The sequence below is a fragment of the Marmota monax genome, unplaced genomic scaffold, assembly GCF_021218885.2.
Source record: "Marmota monax isolate L192 unplaced genomic scaffold, Marmota_monax_Labrador192_F-V1.1 WCK01_AAM20220418_F8-fsc00075, whole genome shotgun sequence".
In the NCBI taxonomy this organism is placed as follows: domain Eukaryota; kingdom Metazoa; phylum Chordata; class Mammalia; order Rodentia; family Sciuridae; genus Marmota; species Marmota monax.
Genome location: NW_026694772.1, coordinates 2,262,861 through 2,286,102, shown reverse-complemented (window position 1 = coordinate 2,286,102; position 23,242 = coordinate 2,262,861). Strand labels below are relative to the sequence as shown.

The 23,242-nt window shown below is 39.4% G+C and overlaps 1 protein-coding gene across 15 annotated transcripts in view; it reads right to left on the bottom strand.

Annotated features, from left to right (window-relative positions):
* Dmd (dystrophin) overlaps nt 1-23,242 on the bottom strand; it is a 2,205,817-nt gene that overhangs the window by 131,935 nt on the left and 2,050,640 nt on the right. For 11 of the 15 annotated variants that reach the window (XM_058572890.1, XM_046425263.2, XM_046425265.2 and 8 more), the window contains one exon: nt 8,401-8,462. In XM_058572890.1, coding sequence (XP_058428873.1) covers nt 8,401-8,462 — 62 coding nt within the window. Of the gene's footprint in view, nt 1-8,400; nt 8,463-14,317; nt 14,476-23,242 lie in introns of those variants that run through there. The other 4 variants (XM_046425273.2, XM_046425275.2, XM_046425274.2 and 1 more) reach the window with 1 other exon arrangement.

Here is a 23,242-nt window from a genome sequence, read left to right as displayed (position 1 = left end):
CTGGGAATGTGGCTCAGTGGTTAAGCTCCCTTAGGTTCAATCCTCAATACTGAAAAAAAAAAATTGAAAATTTTTGTATCATTTGAGTAAGTACCTTGCTGGATAGTAGGTTCCAAAACCTGGACAACAGACATGCTAGATCTTTCTGTAACTTTAGGAAAGGAGAAGAACTTATAGTCTGAAAGAAAACTATTGGTTGAAAGGGATCCGATGAAGTAAAAGGAAATTGGAATAGGTAACATCAGAACAGACAGTGCATCTAAAATCTAATAAATTGTTTGAAATAAAGTCAGTTATCTTTCTGAAGCTTAGTGATTCTTCATGTTATCCTACTTTTACCTATGTGTCCTTTTTACTGTACTATTCCTCTGTTGTTTTGATGTACATTAATGTACAAAACATAATGTAGTTTAGAAAAGAACCATGGGGGGACCACTTAAAAATGTTATTGTGTTTATAATTACTATACCCCCAATCAAGCAGACTAAGAAATATTTTTTCAAAGTATTTTAAGTGACACTTTTTTTTCAACCCACGGCCTCAAACATGCTAGGCAACTACTCTAAAGTGGAGGAGCTTTTTAGAATATTTTTGGTATTTTTGTTTTATGTATTTTTTTTTTTTTTGGTAGTACTGGGGATTGAACTTGAGGGCAATTCTGTCACTGAACTACATAAATAAAATAGAAAGGACTAGAGAATCCTTTATATTTTATTTTGTGACGGAGTTTTACTAAATTAACAAGGTTGGCCTAACCTGGGATCCTCCTACCTCAGTCTACTGAGTCACTGGGATAACAGGTGTCCCAGTCCCACAATGATCTTAGGGGACTAAATGTCAATTACCAGGGCAGGCTTTTAATCATATAATTGCACTTCAATGTTATATTATTATTTGAAAATAAATTCCAGAGCACATTACCATCTAATACCTACTGATTTTTGTAAATGCCTTTGGAGCCTTAAAGAGCTTTAAGTTTTAAATCACCAAGATAACCTAATAAACAATATTCTTTCCTTTATATTTATAAAACATGCTGAACGAAACCTGAAATTCACCTCATGAATTCAGCATATTATTACTTCTAAGAAAACATAAGGAATACATCCTCTCAACAACAAATGAATGATTCAGAGAGGCTTTGTGGGAAATACCTCAAGAGCTTCCCTACCGGATACCATCTTGCTTCACTAAGCCTGAAGAACACAGAGGGATGCATGGTCTTTTTTTCCCCCAGAATGTTTATTTTTAAAGCAGGAATGATTAAATCCATTTGTCAGCAGAATCAGCCTAAAGGTACCTCTCGAAAAATTATGATCACAGCAAGTTTTTTAAACAATCTGCCCCACCTTCAGCCCATAGTAAGAGAAAAAATTCTTCTACTTTTTTCCAATACACTAATTTTAAAGATAAAGATAGTAAACTCTATAAAAATGATATGGGAAATTTTGTTTTTTATATCCTACTCACCCCATTACTCTCTATCACAATTCTATGACTACTGGGGGGAGTCACAGAAAAATACTAAAAGAATAGTGGGAGAACACCGCAGGTTCAGTCCCCATACTCAGGAACAAAGAAAAAAAAAAAGAAGAAAAATGCCAAGAGAAAACTGTTTTCAAAAATTGTTTTTGGTTATTTCTTCCTAGCAAAACATGAAGCCAAGCCAGGTGTGGTGGTGCATACCTGTAACCCCAGTGGCTCAGGAGGCTGAGGCAGGAGGATCACAAGTTCAAAGCCAGCCTCAGCAACTTTGCAAGGCCCTCAGCAACTTAGCAAGGCCCTCAGCAACTTAGCAAGCACCTGTCTCTAAATATAAAACAAAAAGGGCTGGGGGTGTGGCCCAGTGGTTAAGCACCTCTGGGTTCAATCCCTAATATCAAAAGAAACAAACAAACAAAAACCCAAAAACACTGCTTCTGCAAAATTATTAATGTTATGTAGAAAATTTTCTAAAGTCTCAAATTCCTAATGACTCTCTGGTTGTTACTGGGAGCATTTAAATTTTTTCATTACTATAACTGCTTTGCTTGTGTGGGATTCTGACAATATTTTCTCTCTCATAACTTGGAATTCTTTTATACAAGTACACAGCCTAAAACAAAGCAAAACACCAATATTTCCAACATTTGTTGAAAGCCCATTCTAAAAAGCCCTTTAAGATCTGTGAGGGAAAATCTAAAATTAATTCTCTTGCTTTGTCTTTTGTTTTTTTTTTTTTTTCTTTTTAATCCAAAATTAGTCCTGCAGGTGTAGCTCTTAACATGCATTAATATCCTGGGTTTGATCCCCAGCATTTAAAATAAATAAATAAATGAAAATAAAAATAAAGTGTTAGTTTTGTGTTCTCTATTACTAATTTTCCCCCCACTGCTGAGGATCAAACCCAGGGCCTACTGCATAGTAAATGAGCTACATCCTCACCCCTCTACCATTAAAATGTTTAAGTCTGCTTTTTTTGAGATTAAACATAGCTAGAAACTAAAAACATATAATTTCCTCGAGTTTAAATTTACCTGAGGAAGTCCATGAAAATCAGAATGTTTAAATATAAATTATGAACATAAAAGTATACAGCATAGTATGTGTGTATGTGTGTTCGTTTTTTCTGTCATGGGTTTTCATGGGTTCAGGACTTGCAGCAAAAGAAACACTAAGGAATGGCATGGGGAATTTATGAAGAAACATTTTTTACTAAATAGTTAATGGTAAATAACATAAATTCACTGTCGAAAATCAGGGGCAAAAGAGTGAAAAAGAAAAAGACCTAGATTTTTTTCCAAGTAAATTCTATCCTCACATCAGTTAATGTTCATGTGCTACTTTTTCAGTCCTTCCAAAATGTTTTTGGCTTCCAATACTGAGGGCAGGGAAACACCTGAACGCTTCTGCAGGTAAGGCAAGTAAAATAAATGTACGCTGAGCAGGCTTCTTGGGATCTGGGCAAATTAGAGAATGGAAACTTCCTTAGAAAGGGCATATTTGGAGCCGGGCGTGGTGGCGCATGCCTATTATCCCAGCAGCTCTAGAGGCTGAGGCAGGAGTATCACAAGTTCAAAGCCAACCTCAGCAACAGCGAGGCACTAAGCAACACAGTGACAACCTGTCTCTAAATAAAATACAAAATAGGGCTGGGGATGGGGCTCAGTGGTGGAGTGCCCCTGAGTTCAATCCCTGGTACCAAAAACAAAAAGAAAGGGCATACTTGGAAACTGTAATACCACATGCATATGGTGAACGACTGCTACTTCTACAGTAAAGATATATCTGGAGTGGGGGGCACAGAGGGGACAAGCAACATCTTGGTATTTTCAGTATGTCATCATAGAAAGTTCTGGTGTCTGGGTTGGGGTTGTAGCTCAGTGGTAGAGCGCTTGTCCTAGCATGTGTGAGGGACTGGGTTCGATCCTCAGCATCACATAAAAATAAATAAATACAGGCATGCTGTCCATCTACAACTTAAAAAAAAAAAAAAAAAAAGTTCAGCTTTCCTTAGGAGGAAAGGCTAGGGTGTGGCCTCAAACCTTTGACACACCAGACCAAGATACCATTTCTCCTTTGATGAACTGAGTAAAGTTAAAGGCTTCCAATCCCCTAAGCAACTTAGAGACCCTGTCTCAAAATAAAAAGGGCTGGGGGGATGTGCATGTGACTCAGTGGTAAAGCACCCCTGGGTTCAATCCCTGGTACAAAAAAAAAAACAAACTTCCAATCTTCTCAAAAATAGCAATTTAGACCTAAAGGGATGCCTCTTGAATAAGAAAAACATATGCCAATAAGTAAAAATTAAACTCAAGGTTTCTTTTCAGTATGTTATGCTTACATTTCAACTTTGAAACACTATAATTTACGGAGGGGGGGAACAGGTGGCCAAGGCTGGCAATTAATCTTGTAGGTCATCTCAAGAGATGAAGACATATCACAAACTAAATCAATCATTCTATGGGTGCCAGGCAACAGTGAAAGAAGGAGTACCTGCTGTCTAGGAACTCGCTGTACCATTTCCAGAAATATCATTCAAGTAACCTTCTATCCCTAGGAAAAATTGTCAATTTGTATGTATTTGTAGGATTTGTGGCTGGTATGTGGTGACCAACATAGACACACTTCACTGAATGAATAAAATCAATGAGATCAGTGAAAACACAAACAAAAGAGCAGGGTCAAATCCTAATATAGCCCCCTAAGACTATGTAGCCCTGATCAATGCCTCTCTGAACCTGATTTCACTATCCTAAGAAATGTGAATGTTGATACTACCCACCATGCCAGTCAATTGCTGGCATGTCACATACAAGCAGGTCCCAAATAAACAGAATTTATCAAATGATGAGTCATCTTCTGATAAAAAGTTATTGGCCCAAGAGGGCTGGGGATGTAGCTCGGTGGTAGAGCGCTTGCCTAACATGTGTGAGGCCCTGGGTTTGATCCCCATTACCAAAAAAAAAAAAAAAAAAGCTCAAGGACTATTTTATTATAACAGAAATACTAGCTCTAAAAGCAGAAAAGCAAATTTCAACATGTACTTCATTTGTTATTAGGCTAGAAAGAAACAGAATTTGAGCTGGGTGCAGTGGTACACACCTGTAATCCCAGAAACTCAGGAAACTGAGACAGGAGGATCTCAAGTTTTGCAGCGGTCTTGGGCAGTTAACTTAGTGAGATCCTGCCTCAAAATAAAATTTTCTGTTTTGTTTTGTTTAATTTTGGTGGTACCAGGAACTAAACCCAGGAGCATGTAACCAATGAGCCACATCCCCAGCCTTTTTTTATATACAGACAGGGTCTTGCTAAGTTTCTTAGGGCCTCGCTAAGTTGCTGAGGCTGGCTTTGAACTCACAATCCTCCTGCCTCAGCCTCCTGAGCCACTGGGATTACAGGCATGTGCCACCTGCCTGGCCAAAATAAAAGATTGAAAGGGTTGGGAATGAAATGAAGCTCTGCAGTAAAGTGCCCCTGGTTTCAATCCCCAGGATGGAGGGGGTGGGGGTGGGGAGCAGTGTGTGGGGGATGATTTTTCAAAAGGGGTTATACAATTGATCACATTTACATGACTGCATTTTATCATATGCAAATTATACCTCAATAAAGATGATTTAATAAAAGATAAAATTTGCAATATATGAGCCATAAAATCCCCTCCAACTGTAAAATTCCATTACTTTCTAAAATCCAGTGAGTTGTCCCAGGTCATAAACTATGCAAGACTATTGGCTTTGAGTTTACCATCACATTCAAACTACTAAGAAAACTTTATAAATATGATGATTACATTTACACTTAAGTACCACTGAAGGTGAAAACACCTATAAACTGATAGTCTGTGATTAACGCCTTTTTGGGGGGGTTTACCAGGGATTGAACTCAGGGGCACTTGACCATTAAGCCACACTGAGTGCCTATCTCTAATAAAATACAAAATAGTGCCTTGCTAAATTGCTGAGGCTGGCTTTGAACTCGAAATCCTCCTGCCTCAGCCTGCTGGCAATTAGCACTTTTAAACTACTATGTTTGTAATTTTTCAGGATAGACAATTAAAAGAAAATGTTATCCTAGAGGCTCAGGTGGCTGAGGTACAGGATCGAAAGTCAAAGCCAGCCTCAGCAATTAAGCAAGACCTTAAGCAACTTAGTGAGACCCTGTCTCTAAATAAAATGTAAAAAGGGCTGGGGATGTGGCTCAGTGGTTGAGTGACCCTGGATTCAATCCCTGGTACTTAAAATAAATAAATAAATAAATAAATAAATAAAAATGTTAGAGAACAATCTGCAATCAAATGGAAACATGGTCATAGCACATTTTTAGGTGAACAAAAAAAGCAGGTCACAAAACAGAACGATTCAATTTTTATAAAAATGTATCTATTGAAGGAAAAGATGTTTTAGAAACAAAATTTTGAAGGCTACTAAACATTAGTTAATTGTGTCAGGAACAAAAAGCCTGTAATCTGTGATTTAGGAGGCTGAGGAAAGAGGATTTAAAGTTCAAGGCCAGCCTCAAAAACCCAGTTTATCTCTGTGTCAAAACAGAAAATAAAAAGGACTGGGGATGTGGCTCAATCCAAAGTACCCAAAATAAAATAAAATTAGTTAACTCTTAAGGGTGGTTTATTTGTCTTCTCTTTATTTTGTTAACTTGATTATTTTCAAACTTAAAAAAAAGGGAATAGAGCTGGGATATGGCTCAGTGGTACAACACTTATCTATCATGTACAAAGCCCTGGGTTCTACCCCTAACACCAATTTTAAAAAGTACACCAGTGTTACCTTAATGTTAATTATTTTGTAATAAAAGTAAGTTATAAGCCAGGCTCAGTGGCACACTCCTGTAATCCCAGTGTCTAAGGAGCCTGAGGCAGAAGGATTACAAATTGGAGGCCAGCCTCAGCAATTTAGTGAGACCCTCAATAACTTAGCAAGACCCTTTCTCTGTACAACCACAAGAATGGGATCATAATTAGAATAAGTTATACTCCATGTATGTATAATATGTCAAAATACACTCTACTATCATGTGTATCTAAAAAGAACAAATAAAGAAGGGGGCGGTGGTACACGCCTATAATTCCAGCAGCTCAGGAGGCTGAGACAGGAGGATTGTGAGTTCAAAGTCAGCCTCAGCGATGCGGAGGTGCTAAGCAACTCATTGAGACCCTGTCTCTAAATAAAATACAAAAAAAGGTTGGGGATATGGCTCAGTGGTCGAGTGTCCCTGAGTTCAATCCCCGGTACCAAAAAATAAATAAGTAAAATAAAAATAAAAATAAAATAACAATAATAATAAAATGGAAGGGATACATCTCTGTTGTAAGCACCCCTGAATTCACCTCTGAGTTCAATTCCAGGTGAAAATAACGTTACAATGTTACAACTAGAGATCATGGTAACATAAGTGGGAAACTTACTAGTGGTCTAGGTCTCTGTAAGCTACAGGAGGCTTACAGACAAATTTAGAGGTCCTGAGAGTATTGGGCTAGGAGATGGATTTGCCCAGCACAGCTGCTACCTGCTTCATAGGAAGCCTTCATTCTCACATCTGCCAAAATACATATTCAGCTCTTCCACCTGTACTATAAACAGTCCAATATTAAAAGCCAAAAACATTTTGTAGGGGCTGAAAAATGTAGCACTTGAAGATTAACTGATCCCAATTTCATTTAAATTTTTACAAGTTTACACACTTACTCCTAGACTGAAATAAAATATTACAGATTGAGGATGTAGCTCTGAAATAAAGCACTAGCGTATGAGAGGCCCTGGTTCAATCCTCAGCACCACCAAAAGGAAAACAAAAACAAAAACAATCTGCCAAACTGAAATGACATATCACTTGAAATGTATTAGATATCACTGGCTAATAGAATTATAGGTGACTTTTCCTTTTTCATACATATTATGTACATTTTTCAGTTTTTCTGAAGTAATTCGTATCATTTATAGGCAGAAAAAAAGTGAGGTAAAACAATTTTTTTGGTTAATATCGCCAACTTTACTCCTTAGTGACCCTATAGTTAAAATCCATTAACCGATGAGCATCTGTGACAGAAAAGCAGTAGCAGCTGCACACAGACCCTGTACACATATATACAATTTATATTCAAACACCCTGATTCCTGTGGGCTTCATCACAAAGCTTTAAACCCAAAGAGATTACCTCATGTGTTTTAGTCTATAAACATGTCCATTCACAAAAACGCAGACTTTAAAAGGTAGAGAAAATATGACTTTTTTAATTAAAAAAATCTACCCACAATGCAAGATAATTCATTTCAGATTATTCTGTACAAGGCTAAAATGACAGAATAAATGAAGGAGAGTCTGAAGAGATTGGCGTTCTCCCCTTATCTGTAAACTTGTATTTCTTCAAAAAATTCCAAGTTATGAAGGGAAGGACCCTAACAGGCTCTCACACAAACAGCAAACAAGCCATAACAGAGCAATCATTTAAAGGATCATACTGATGACCTGACAGGCCTTAGGAATTGTGATCAATTGAAAAGATGGCAGAAAATTCCTCTATACAACATTTGTTGGCAAAAGCATCATCTTGGTTTCACATGGAAGAAATCAATAAAAATAACTTGAAATAATTTTCTTTCTTTGTGGGGAAAAATTGCCATACATTACAAGTGTTTTTCTTTGGGGACATCAAATAAAACTATGAGGACCTTTAGGGATGTTGAATTTTCAGGAATCAGTGAAATTCTAAAACTTATTTTTAAGAAAGAAATCTCTGAAAAAAAAAAAGAAAGCTAATTGTTAATTATCAATAGAAAGATGCTACGATTTTTACCCTTGAAAATACCTAGTGACATATTTATACAACAAATGATTTGACACTACAAACTATACTGAAAGTCATCTGTCATTTAACCTGGAGGAAACATGGTCATATCCTTACCTAAAGACTGGTAGAGCTCTGTCATTTTGGGATGGTCCCAGCATGTTGTTTGGGTCTCGTGGCTAAAACACAAAATAAAAAGAATCACTTTAGAATTTATGATGGGCAGTAGGAAAAATGGGGGAGAGTGGCGGGGAACAAGATGTTTACTTTTGAATCATTTGGCATCTTTACTTCCAAGGACTTTCATAGAGTAGTGAAGACTGTTTATCTTGCAAACAGAAAGGCCTGTTGTCATTTTTTTAAAGGGAAAAGCAATATGAACATTATTTGGTTCCAGAATTTGTTTCTTTTCTTGCACCCACAAATCGACTGCACTTCTGTTATAATAAATGGACCTTGTTATGTAATCAATAATCAAAGATGAGAATTTCTTCACCCATTCAATGTGGAATATACAGAAAGGACACTGACAATTGATTGCTATTCAACTCTGTCATGAGAGATACTGGACATTAGTTCCATGGCTATAAATCACTTCACTTCTCACTCGCTTTCACCACTGGGACCCTTCTCCATTACTCTTCCCTCTCCATATCCAGATCTCATATCTGTGACACTTGTATTCCATTTCAGCTTAAGGTATGGCCAGCGCCCAACTAATATATCATACCTTCCTTCTTCCCATTACTTTTAGAATGTCTTCTTAACTCGGTACTCTCTACACCACTTCACCTCTTCCTATATTTACTTTGGCCTGAATGAAGCATTCATAGTTCTCCATTTCTCGGGAGTATGGTTGCCTGCTATCAGCTCCTTCCACAAAAGGAACAAAACACCTTTGTTCCTCATTCAATTACATGAATAAACCCAAGAGAGATAACTACATATACTTTTCCTTACTTTGGCCCATCTACATAAATCACCATAGCATCATATTTCCAGTTTCGGGGATTACATGATGGGCTATGATAACACAAAATGCAGTTTTGAACAATTTTTCAGTATGCAGAGCCTATTCATAATCTTTTAGGGGGAGGATAGGGAAAGGAGAAATTACTTTAATTGCAGTACTTCAAGGGCACCAGAAAGTAGAGAGGCCTCACACAAAAAGAGAAATTTGGAGAGGGAGCAATGTCACAGGGACTCAGCACAGGTTTGGATTTTAGGGCTTTGCGCCCAACTGGTTGTGAAATTTGAGGCAAGGCTACTCACCAGAGAGAGTTAAAGAACTACTACGTGATATAGGAAATTGACTGTCACATTTTGGTGCTCAATATGTGGTTGTTTTTGTTATTATGTGGCCTTCAAATTACTATCCATTAAAAGCAAACCTTGTATTAGTTGATTACAATACAGATGTGAATCCAACTGCAGTAAGCCAGTCACCCTTCCTAGACAGCAAAACATAACACTCACTGGTAATACCTTTGTTTTAAAAAAATAAAAAGTAGAAAACATAAAGGAGTTTCATAAAAATTATCATAAATTGAACAATGACATATGGAAATTAACCAAACAGTACCACTTCAAAGGCCATCCCTATGATATTTACCATTCAGTGCAGAGCGGAGAAGACTAGTGAAATCAATTTGCAAGAAAATGTTCACTTGTGATCCGGCTCCCTCATGTAATCCCAGGCTGAGGCAGGAGGATCACAAGTTCAAAGCCAGCCTCAGCAAAAGAATGAGGCTAAGAACTCAGTGAGACCCTTGACTCTAAATAAAATACAAAAAATAGGGGTGGGGATGTGGCTCAGTGGCCAAGTACCCCTGAGTTCAATCCCTGGTACCAAAAAAAGAAAAGAAAATGTTCACTTGGGAAGCGCTGTCTCGCTCTCTTCTAAATAAATGTTCATTTCTGTTTTATTTTTCCACAGAGAAAATGTACATTTGAGGAATGTTAACAGGGGCTTATCAGTTGAGGGAATGTAACAGAGTGACATGGAAGTCTTAGGAGTAAGAAGAGCAGGAGATGCAGTCCATGCTTTAGGGAGTATTAGAAAACCCCATGACCAAGCCGGTTTGCGATTTGGAGAGGACTGGCACTTTACATGCACAGCACAAAGAGACCGCAGCTTGCAGCTTCATGGAAAAAGTGTTGCTTGTTCTTCGGCATTTTTTAGCTTGCAGAGTGATGGGGTACCAATTTTGTACACAGGTGCACAGCAAGTAAAGGTTACCTTTTATTGAAACCCCCCCTACTCAGGTCTTCCCCATTTCCAAAGGTCATCCAAATATGAGCACCAGGGAGGGAAGAAGGGAAACACACCTGTGCCCACATGTACAGGCCCTTGCTTGGCACAGTGCATAATGAAACAATATCCTATTTCTAGGATATTTGAGGGACTGTAGCATCTTCAATGGATCTGAAAAAAAACATTTGCCTAAGCTGATAAACCTGACCAGAGACAGAGAACTACCCTGAAAAGTCACCACCTAGAATATACTTCAAATTGGAGGAGCATGGCAAAGAAATTGACTTGTACCAAATGAGAAACGTGCATAAAATTTACAAGAGAATCAGAGAGAGAGAGTTAATGAGAGCTTCATGCAGTACCCCCATCTGTGAGAAAAATTCTCATGACTGTCAATATACCTACATTACCACCTTTCAAATGAATTTATTTTGCAGGTTAAAAATTATGAAAAAGATTTTAGAAATTATTTTTTTAATCCACAAGTCCTTAACAAAACTGAAATTTACTTTGCTGGAAGACATAAGAAATTGTCAGCTCCATATCCCATCCCTTATTTGTGTGTGGCGACCATAGTCCTTGATAGGTACTATTCTACCAATTACCTGTGATTTTGATTTTAGAAAACATGAATAACACGGATAAGTGAACTCCTTAAATAATTCCAAAAACCAACCTTTTAAAAAAATTTTTTGTACCTTCCTCTCCTCCAACACACACACCCTTTATTTTTAAGCAATGCAAAGTAACCAGAAAAACAGATTTAGATTTCACCTTTGCAGTCTTAGTTTCACTTCATCTGCAAACCAGTACTAAAAGAAAGAAGTGAGCACAAGCAAAAAGAAGAAAAGAAGAAAGGGTGTGACTAATCCTTAAAACTAGAAAAATAATCTTTTAATCAGTTAATGCTAAAAATGCTTGGCAACACAGCTGAAAGGACTTCAAATTTTTGAGCAACTACATGATAAACCAAATATTCACTTTACTGTATGTGGGTGTTTTCTACCTGTGGTGAACACAAGGTCCTACTGGGACATATTTAACACCCTCAAATAGACAGGAAAGATGGATAGGGATCCCATGAAATGATAAACACAAATCTACGTAACTCACATCTATATTCTACCTCTTAGGACAAACTGATTTTTTTTTTTTTTTTTTTTGCCTGTGATCAATACGGTTTTACAGCTGTATTTCTTACTCTGTGCCTGTCTTCAAAAACAAGAGAATTCTCAATAACTCCATGACAGACAGCTCACATTTATCTGGAACTCGCAGGCAATATAGAAAAAATATGCCCTGCACTCCACTTTCCACTTTAGAAATACACTCCTCAAATACCACGTCAAATCAAAAAGGAAAATCTGAAACCTATTCATACATTAATGGGTACATCTTTGTTCAGCCTTCCAGAGAACAATGATGTTCAACATAGATCACAAATCTGTATGTACATTAACACAGAGATTGGCTTCATAAATAATCCTTAAAACACTCTTCAAATCTTTACAAAATTCTATTCATTTTGGCCCTGCTGGTCTCAAAGCGTGGCATCAGATATACCTCTCTGAGCAGTCTTCATGCTAAGATTCCCCCCACACACACTATTTTTTTATTTGTACAAAACACAATTACCTCTCTTTTTTCATTTTATCTGAGGCTATGATAGGAACCTAATGCAAATTAAAATATAAAATAATTGGCTATGACAAAAGACCCCAGCAACACCTACTTGTCAATAATAAGAAATTAAAGCATTACTCTACTGAGCACAGGGCTGACCTAATTTCCTACCATACAATTTAAATTTTCTCTCACCTTCTTTAGCTTCAAGTAGTGTGCAAGGTTATTATAACCACCTCAGAGCTGTTCCTGCTGTTAGTGCTGGAATAATCAGACTTATTGGAAGAGCGTTTTTAGTTTCTTAAAAACAAACATTAAACACTTATAAAACGTAACAAATATCTACTGCTCTCACTGGGGAAATGGCAGTTGCCTAATTAAAATAAGATTTCTTCTGCCACCACTGTTATTTGGTACTGAAAATATTCTGAACAGTTGCCTTTAAAAAAATATATCTTTCCACTACTTCCCAGGGAGGAAACTAATCACTATGCTGTGATATGAAAAGGTAGAGTTCTCTTGTGATTTGCAGAGGATTATTAGTTTGGCTTCATATATAATCTGGAGCCCATTGATCCACACACACAAATGATTTCCCTTTAATCTGGGGATCAGACTCTTTTTCTAGAGGAACCTTGGCATCTGCATGCTGAATTGTTGAACTTGGCTTGCGCTGCTGGAATACTGGCAGGGTGGGGATGGGAGAATATACTTAAAAGTTTCTTCTACTGTGGGGAAGGGGCTTAGAAGGATGGGTGTCAATCTAAGCATCACAAATCCTATTCTACTTCCTATTTCGTGTTCCCTGGATATTTAACATTTTTATTCTGTTTGGCTCAATCCAGGGCAAAGATGATTGCCTCAGTGGCTGTTCCAGCTGTTACTTGTTCTCCCGTCTATTTGCTTTTCAAGGTTTGCCTCCCACCCACCCTCAACTTTGGCCAAAGCAATTTCACTTCAGGGTCGTGTCCAATCCAAGATCAAACAATGATGACTGAAACCAATTCCACGGTGATCAAGGGTCGGAGACCTTTCATGTAAGTGTGTTGTTTCATTTGCTCCTCTCACTTCTCTGGGAGCAACTGTCTTCTCCAAAGAGGTGCTGTGGAACAAGGAAATTACAAAATCTAGGCAGAAAAAGAAAGCGTGATGGGGGCGGGGGGAGACAACAAGAAGAGATAACAGGTATAATGAACCAGAGGGACCAAGAAGAGCTTATTGGCCACGGAATAATATAGATTTTTCACTTCAAGACTCGGCTTGCCACTTAAAGCGGATGGATTTTTTTCATGGTGTTTAAAGCATTTTATAATTAATGCTATGCCTCCCTCAGGTAACTAAACCCCTTCAAATTCAGTTTCAAAGTTAACTTCAAATTTAACTGAGATAAGCAAAGTGTCCAGCCCTTTTCATTGCTGTGATCGGACTGGAAATGCCAAACTTTGCTTAAAGATGAACACAGGCACCTGGAGAAACGTGAGAGAGGAACACCCCAGAAATTACTCCACACCCAACCCCAGAGGGCAAAAGAAGTCTAACCAACCACCCAAAACCCTCGATCCTTTCTCCGTCAAGTCCTTGACTTCTAGGCTTTAATTGGTTTTTCTTTCCTGATTTCTCCAAGTCTTGAGGCATGCAATAAGCACGGTAGAAAACGTAGCGAGGGAAATTTCAGTTGGAATCCTCAGAAGAAATCAGGCAGAAAGTTGACCTTTTGGCACTTGCAGTGCAATGGAAGGTAGAGCCGCACGCGCCCCTTCCTTCTGCGAGGTCCAGAGACGATTTAGGAACAGCCTGTCTGGCTCACGTCCACACCGGCAGCCCGGAAAGAGGCAAAAAAGCTCCCGGCCCCAATCCCTGAGCGAAGAACATACTGTCCGCTCTGGGCACGGCGAGAAATCAGCTTTTTCTGTATGAGCCCGTCCCAAGACCGGGGAAGAGGCTTCCCGAGAGCTGGGCGCCAGGGGAAAAACCCCGGGGGCGCACCTGCAGCGGCGCCACCAAGACCCGCGGGAGAGGTTCCTCGACGCCCGGACGCCCGGGGTCCAGTCACCGCGCCTGTCCAAGTTTTGGCTTCCCCGGCTAGCCCTCTGTTCGTGCCACAAGTGCAAGGATTGCGGCGCGATCAGAGGGGGTCGGGGGCTGCGATCCACTTACCCTTTGAGCTGTTCCCTCATGGCTGCAAGGGCTCCGCGGTCGGGGGCGGGCGCAAGCAGAGGAGTGAGCTTTCCAGAGCCGCCGGGCTGCCCGAAAGTCGAGCGCCGCCGCCGCCCAGGCTCGCAGCCGAAAGCACTGCGGAGGAGCCGGCGCTGGCGGGCGGGCGGGCAGGCAGGCGGGCCGGCCGGGGAGGGGGCGCTGCGGGCAGACGGGGCGGGGCCGGGCTGGGCTCCGCCCCCACCTAGACCTGGGAACTGGGACTCCCTGGGACTAGGCAGTTGGAGCTTGCAAAACAGAAAGGAAAAAGCAAAAGAAAGAAAGAAAAGGAAAAAGAGGAAGGGGATGGGGTTTTAAGGTAGACCCAGGAATCTGGAAGCCACACACTGCTTGCTAGCACCCCTTAAAACCTCTAGCAAGACTACTTGTTGCCTAAATAAATGACCTAGGTGCAAATGACCTCATTGCAAATAATTAGTGTGTGGGCTTGGAGTTTTCTTTTTAGAAAATGAAAGAAAAATCACATGCACAACCCCCACACACACTTCCCCCTCAATTGAAGATTAAAGTGGTGGGGCAGTAAAGACGTGAAATTCAGGTTAGGCTCAGGCTGGATCAAACGAGATTCTTAACAAGCATTTGCATTTGTTTTTGTGATATAGCAGTGGTTCTTAAAATGTAGTCTCTGGACCAGAAGTATCAGAATCACCTGAGAACTTCTTAGAAATGAAAATTCCCGGGGCCCCAGCCAAGACCTACAGAATCAGAAACTCTTGAGCACACTAAAGCTTGAGAAGCACTGGTGTAGGCTCTCTCTCTAATTATGACACCAGTGCCAATGGTGCTTTCAGTATTCTTTCAGAAACATCTAAAAGGAGCTCTTTTTTCCAGTGGAACATTTTATTCCAAAAGTTACAGGGCCTGGACCTTTCAAATATGTCTCATCGTAGGGTCTGCAATATGATGATACTAGTTAACTACACAAGATTATTTCCAGCCTGGAAATATTCCAAAAAGAAGAAAGCCTTCATTAGCACAAGAATTTTCCACAACCTCCACATAATATCTTAGAGTCCGTAGAGTATCTTATGATAAATTCCTTTAGTTTTTTCATTGTCCCTCTTCATCCATTTATTTTGTGGGCCTGCTTTTCCTTTTTATCTTCTTTCAACCCTCTGCTTTTCACTCTCCTAGTTGATTCATTCCACTTCGGTCTACAGTTTAAACACATTCCTGTTTCTTTTTAAATATTCTCCCCCCCACCATCACCATTTTTTTCTCCTAGATTGTTCAAGCTGAAAGGACCTGGAGATATCAATTTCCTATTACCATATGCTACAGCACGCAGAGAGGCAAAAATAAAGTAGTGAACAAAATTAAAAGGGGATGCCAGTTTTCTTAATTACCTTTGACAAATGAGAAAAAAAAATGTAAACATTATCATTAAAGACATGTGCATGTAGGTATATGGCACTTCTGGTATATCACCTCATAAATTGAGGCTTGTTAGTGTTGTCCTTTAGCAATTTTGAGCCTATGAGTTGTAGAGACAGATGCTATTATGGTCTGAGGGGGGCACACTAGGATTCATTTTAGGTGAAGTTGTCATTCTGTCTAAAAGCGAATTCTAGGTCTGCCCTTATCTTTGAGGGAGAGCGATTAATGTCCTGTGATGAGGAAGTAAGTGACCTTTGCAGTTGATCAGTGACAGTAATCTCTATGTCAATGTGGGACAACACTTAAATATTGTTTATCTTTATTTCAGTGAAAAGACCCAAATCTCTCAGTGTGGACATTTGTAATATTAGAAATCAATTGGCTAAGGATTTGTAAAACCTGTGTGGTAAGACAGGTTGTCATTCTCTTCCTGTTTTTATTGTTGCTTTGTTGGTGGCGCCTTTACACTTGTAAATTACCTGCTAAAGAGTCTGGGGTTCTGGGTTGGGGGTACAGCTGAGTGGAAGAGCACTTGCCTAGCTCAAGGCCCAGGGTTCAGTCCCAACACAGAGGAAATGAAAAAAGATTCAGGAATTCTGATATGCTTCTCTAAAATATAAATGCGGAAGTCTATTTTTTTCAGCGTCCAATTAGAAAACTACTAAGAACGATTTGTCAGGGGGGAAAAAGAATGAAAAACAAGAAATCACTATTCATGTTTTTTTTTTAATTTGACAGATGGCAATCCTCAAAAATACATCTTTAAGTTCTTTTTTAGACTGTAGTTATAGGCACTTGAAGGCTTGTTCCCAAATCTTGATGTTATTTTAGAAAATAAATACTGAAAGTATTATTAGGAAATGACATGGATATCAGACTGACTGTTTTGTTGTCAATTTCAGTCAGATTACGAATTTTGCTTATTAGGGAAAGATATTTAGAAAAAAGCAGAATTGATACATCTTCATTTTATATATAAATTATATAGTGATGCCATATATGATAATATATTATTTATAGTAGCTTATTATTATTATTGGTGGTGGTGCTAGAGATTGAACCTAGGGCCTCCTGTATGCTAAGCATGTGCTGTACCATTAAGCTATAGCCCCAACCCCCATAATGATTATGATTATGATTATTACTGTTTTTTTTAAAAAAATTTTAGTTGTCAATGAACCTTTATTTTATTTATTCATTTATATACAGTGCTGAGAATCAAACCCAGTGCCTCATGCATGTTAGGCAAGCACTCTACCACTGAGCTATAACCCCAGCGCTATTACTGTTTTTTTTTCTTTTTTTTTTTGGGTACCAGAGACCTAACCAATGGGCACTTAACCACTGAGCCACATATCAGCCCTTTTTATTTTTTATTTTGAGACACTAAGTTGCTTAGGGTCTTACTAAATTGCTGAGGCTGGTCTAGAACTTTCAATCCTCCTGTCTCAGACTCCTAAACTGCTGGGATTTACAGACATAAGCCACCATGCCCAGTTTATTATTGCTGTTTTGATGTGAACCACAGACACAAAAAGAGCCTGGACTTCTGCCACCACAACAAACTTAAGTTGAAACCCTGACACCAGAATCTACCATGAGCTACTAGTCCCCAATGTCACAACTAGAAAATGGTGGTGCAAGGATTGAAACTAGAGAGTCTGGCTCTGAGGATCATGGTCTTAGCTACTTTGGTATGAAGAGATATGGCTTCCTTTACTGTGGGAAAATCTGTTTTCTCTAGAATGCTCATAAGCAATCTTACTGATGAGTGAGGACACAGGAGAATACATTTGTTAGAAATAGGGGTAAAGAAGGAATGAGATGGAATGAGGTCAAAGAAGGTGACCCAGTAAATTTTCCTCTAACCAAAACTCCAATCTGAATCACTTAAACTTTGTGGATATCTTAGAAAAATCAGAACTTCTCTGACCTAAGGGACTGTGCTGGATTCCCTCATTCTTCCCTCCATCTCTAATCTCTGTCCTTCTCCATTCTGGGGCCCTAGAAGGTTAGACCTCTGTAGAGGGCATCAATTGGGCTCTCTTGCCCTTTGATTTCCTTTTGCTTTCAACCAATGGGAGGCAATGATGAAAGGCCTATAGAAGAAGATAAAAGGGCAGAAGGAGAGTGATGGCTGGGTATTTATTCCCCAGGTTCCCTCCTGCTGGTCTCTGGCCTAGCAGTAGCTGCATTCTTTGACCCACAGCTACAGGTTTTGTTGGGCAGTCCTTCTAGCAGCAATAGCATTTTGTAGGAGCCTCAAACCATTCCTTCCCCGTGCCCTTTTGGGCTAGTATTTACCATTCCTTGTTCTTGCCCCTACCCTACCCAGACCTTTGAAAAGAGCCTTTTCATTATACTCTCTTTTCAGTGCCTTTTTGAATGTATCAACTGTTTCTCCCAGGACAATGAATCAAACCAAGGCACATCCAGCTAAAACCACATTCTGGGGCAATAGACTAGATGCTGAATAGAGACTACTGCTAGATGATGAAGTCAGCTTTGCTCCTTGGAGATGAAAAGCAGACTAGACTCACTCTTTGGACAAATACTTAAAAGAAGGTTTCCCTGTAGGCCCACAAGGAGCTTCTGGCCTATTGGGGTAAAAGGAAGTTAAAATTACAAATGGTAGCAATTGTGAAGGTAGAGTCCTGTTCTTTCCAAGAGACTCAAAGTTCTGCTTGTTCTTTGGGAGAGAATGTCAAGATAGGGGTTAGAGAGCCAGGCGTGGTGGCAAATGCCTGTAATCCCAGCAGCTCGGGAGGCTGAGGCAGGATGATCGTGAGTTCAAAGCCAGCCTCAGCAAAAGTGTGGCACTAAGCAACTTAGTGAGACCCTGTCTCCAAATAAAATACAAAATAGGGCGGGGGATGTGGCTCAGTGGTCCAGTGGTTGAGTACCACTGAGTGAAAGCCTGTCTCTAAATAAAAATACAAAATAGGGATGGAGGTGTGGCTCAGTGGTCAAGTACCACCAAGTTCAATCCCCAGTAAGAGAGAGAGAGAGAGAGAGAGAGAGAGAGAGAGAGAGAGAGAGAGAGAGAGAATGTAAACTATGGAAGTGGCAAAAAGGGTGGAGAAATGATAAAAATAAGGTAGATAATAGAAGAGTCTTTTGGGGGGAGTACCAGGGATTAAACTCAGGGCATTTGGCCACTGAACCACATCCCCAGCCCTATTTTGTATTTTATTTAGAGGCAGGGTCTCACTGGGTTGCTTAGGGCCTAACTGTTGCTCAGACTTGATTACGAGGCTGGCTTATGAATTTGTGGTCCTCCTGCCTCAGCCTCCTGAGCCGCTAGGATTATAGGCATGCGCCATCTCACCTAGCTAGAGAAATCTTAACTGACTAAATGTATGAGTGGAGGAAAAGGAATCCTAGCTTGGCTGCTCTTTGGAGTCATCTGGAGAATGTGAAAAAATTCAGATGCCTAGCCAAGCATGGTACATGCTTTTAATTCCAGTGACTCTGGAGGTTGAGGCAAGAGGATCACAAGTTCAAGGCCAGCCTCAGCAACTTAGCAAGACACTCAAAATGAAACTAAAAGGGGCTGGGGGTGTGGCTCAGTGGTAGGGCACTCTTGGGCTGAATCCCTACTACCACCAAAAATTAAAAATTAAAAATTCAGATGCCTGACTTCTACTACTCAGAGATTCCGATGTAATTGGTTTTAAGCACTAGGATTTGTGTGTGTGTGGTAATGGGAATTCAACCCAGGACCTTCTGCATGCTAGGCAAGTGTTCAACCACCACTGAGCTATACACTCAGTCTCCCCCACTCCTGTCCCAGCCCATTTTTAAATTTTATTATGTCAGAATCTCCCTAAATTGCTCAGGCTGGCCCCCAATCTGCAATCATTCTGCCTCAGCCTCCCAAATCCTTGGGATTTCAGGTGTGTGCCACTGTACCCAGCAGGCACTGGGATTCTTAAGGCTCTTCAGGTGATTCTAATATGCAGCCCAGATTGAGGACCACTGTGCTAAGGGTGACTCCCAAGATTGGATGAGTAGCATTTAGAAAAACAGGGCAGAAGAAGGTTATGGGAGAAAAGATTTCAGTTTTGAACACAATGAGTTGAAGGTGATGTAAAAGTGAAAGTATCCAGGACGTAGTTGGATATTGTAGTCTGGAGTATAGAGGGAAGACATCTGGATTAGAGCTATGGTTACAAAATGTCAGTGTTGTAGGGGTCTTTGGTTTGGATGAGCTCATCTTGTGGAGGGTGTAAGGGTCAAGGTAAGAAACAAGGCTGCTCCTACTTTCCACATCGTTTTCCTTTCTAGACAGCTTGTGGTTTCAATGTTAGTTCAATGCTACTTGTGTATAAAACAATGAGCAGAATAAGAAAGGAAAATTACAATGAATGGTTTGCTCTGAGCACTTTATGGGATGGCCCCTGAGGGACTTCACCAACTCCTAGAGTTCAGCTTTCCTCTAGTTCCAAAAATTCCTATTTCTATTCCTTTTTGTTCACTAACCAATCTCAAGTACAACCGGCCTCATTTTATAAAAAGCCACTCAGAGTATAGGTGTTGCTTAAAGATGCATAATACATATTTTAGAGTAAAATGTCAACATTTGGGTATTCTTTAAACACAGAAGAACTCCATGTTTCTCTTTGCATAGTACAAGTACTAACCATGAACAGTGAATCAGACATCTAACAAATGCTTACAATAATGGTGAATCGATGCCAGTTAGGGCAAATAGCATGGCATACCAATTAAAATGTGTATAACAATCCTTCTAGATCAATCCAAAACCAACATCTTTTGGCTATGATATGAACTCTAGCCAGTTCACATTCGCCAGCAAAGGAGGCCTCTACATTCAGACACAGAGCACTTTACACCCACACAAAAGCCTATTTTTCCAGGCCCTTCCTCTGCAGGGAGGCAGGGTAAGCCAGACTGAGTGAGGAAAGTTCTCTGAGCCAGCTGCCATCTAAACCAGAGATTTCACCAGACAGGTTCCAGATAAAGTCGAACTCTGCTTCAATCTCATGCAGTTTTCTTTTAATAAGATTTCTCAAAGCTTCACAGAGCCACCTATATCAAGCTGAACATCTAAAAAGATGTGAAGTTTAGCATCTTCACTAAAATAAAGCCACACTTCATTAACCTCACAGGCCTAGAGTTGCTTCGTGGGAAAGAATTCAGCAAGCCTATTAGCCTGCCAGCCATGGCACTACCCTGTGTATACGAAGCAACCACACCACCTTCTGCTGCTAAAAAAGAATAACTGAATAACTGGTTTAAGGTGGTTCAAGTGTATCTGGCTGCAGCATTTCTGGTCCACCTTAACAACAGCTCAGAGCTGTAACTATTTGTCTGCCTTTCCCAAAGCGATTGTGCCAAATAACAGGAATTTCAAAACTAGGCAGAAATTCTGACACTCTGCATAATCTCTCTTCCTCTTCAGCTACAAATAAGGCTTTGTATTCGATTAGACTCACAGCAGGTGAAAACCCCAATTAGTGAATTCATTCTGGGGCCTCTTTCTACCTTCCTCCCACACATCCACACTTTAGGAGAAAAAATAGGGGAAGTCACAGTCTTTTCTCAAATCACAAGTACATTAACCCTTTGATCCACTCAATCAAGAATAATTTTCATTGGAAAATGGAAGGCTGTCAAAAAATTCTTCTTTCTGAACTTCAAATGGGGTACAGAAAATTCTATTTTACCAGACTTTATTGTTTTCTTCAAATCTATAAATGCTCTCAGATTTTCTGATCAATCCAGAAATTACAGTTTTTCTTTCTAACTGAATACTCACAATGCCAATATTATCTAAAGAATGATTAATGGACAGTCCACTACAAGGGAGAATTACTTATAAGTTATGTTCTTATTTTGGTGTACTTGAGGTGAGAAAAAAATATTAAATTTTAGTTTAAACAGTGTGCTCTGGCCTTAGGAAATGCACAAAGTCTATATTTCATACTTTGTAAATATTTATTTGTCAAAGGAAATTCATCTTTGGGCAAGGGTAGAGGTTTGGTTTGAACGTTCAAAAAACTGAGACAGTTTTAGTTCTTAGAGTGATTTACTTATACTTTGTCAATTGCTTCTTAGGAAATAATTCACAACCCAGTTTTATTTATGAGCATATGATTAAAAAAGAACAGCTTTGTCTTTTTTAATTGTTTTAGTCCTGTCACTTTTCTTGAAACAAGTCATAGGACTTATTATCCATAAGAAAATACTGAACATATATCAAATAGTAATGCAGCTTTTAGAAGTAGTCATCTGTTACTGTCAGAGGTTCATTTCATTTTGAATCTTTTTAATTAAAATGCAAAGTTCTACGTACATGCCTGCCTAAATTACCCCTCTCTGAAATACTTGAATTTCATAAAATAACGTTAAATGCTAATCTAACCATTATTAATACTTATGACTTGGTTCTCATGATTTGGAAAAAAGTAAACAAAGGAATTACTAGTCAATTAAGGGAAGAAGGAAGTCATCCTAAATTGAAACAGATAAGGAAAATTGTAATATTCAAATGCTACAGATGAAGACACACCAGTTTTTCCTCCTTTGAGATGAATATCTAGAAGACTCATGTTCTATCAAAAGCAGCTTTCTTAATCTTCAGCATCATAGCTGTATAAAACAGCAGAAGTATTAAAGTAGAAGGGCAGTGTCCAGACCAATTTTGTCGCTTAGAAGCTAGTCACTTAACCCTTTAAATGTGAGTCACTTACTCTTTGGGAGGTTTTGTATACAGATCGTACTGCACAGGGACATAATGACTCTGAATGAGATTTGAAGGCTGGGGAATACTGTGTTAATGCAAAGTAGCCTGTCAGGCAAGTCTGATTCCTTAGAAGAAGAAAACCCAAGGTGTTTGGGAATTCTGCTAAAAATATGGCATGAAGGCCAGGTGCAGTGGTGCACACCTATAATCCCAGTGACTCTGGAAGCTGAGGCAGGAGGATTGCAAGTTCAAACCCAAGCCTCAGAAACTTATCAAGGCCCTAAGCAACTCAGCAGGACCCTGTCTCTAATACAATCTAAAAAAGGACTAGGGATGTGGCTCAGTGGTTAAGTACCCCCTGTGTTCAATCCCTGGTCCCTGCTCTGCCCCCCCCCCAAAAAAAAAAAAACCCAGTTTATGGCACAAAGAAAATCCAGCACCATCCAAGCTAAGATATATATATATATATATATATATATATATATATATATATATATATATATATATATATATATAAACTTCACACCATTTGCTATTATTCTTTGAATCTGAAGTTAAAACATGAATATTATTCACACTTGTTAAAATGTGTACCCATATTTTTAGAGAACAGGACACTGTGAGAAAGCTAGTGAATACTGATTTAGTAGGGGACAGTCCAAGAGAAAGATCCCCTAGAAGGAGAAGGCCTCCTGGTGGCAGGCCTTAAACAGCCAGCATGTGGTAGGAATTTCACACAAAGACAGGCATCCATGAAAGGGAAAATGGAGGTAAAAACCAAT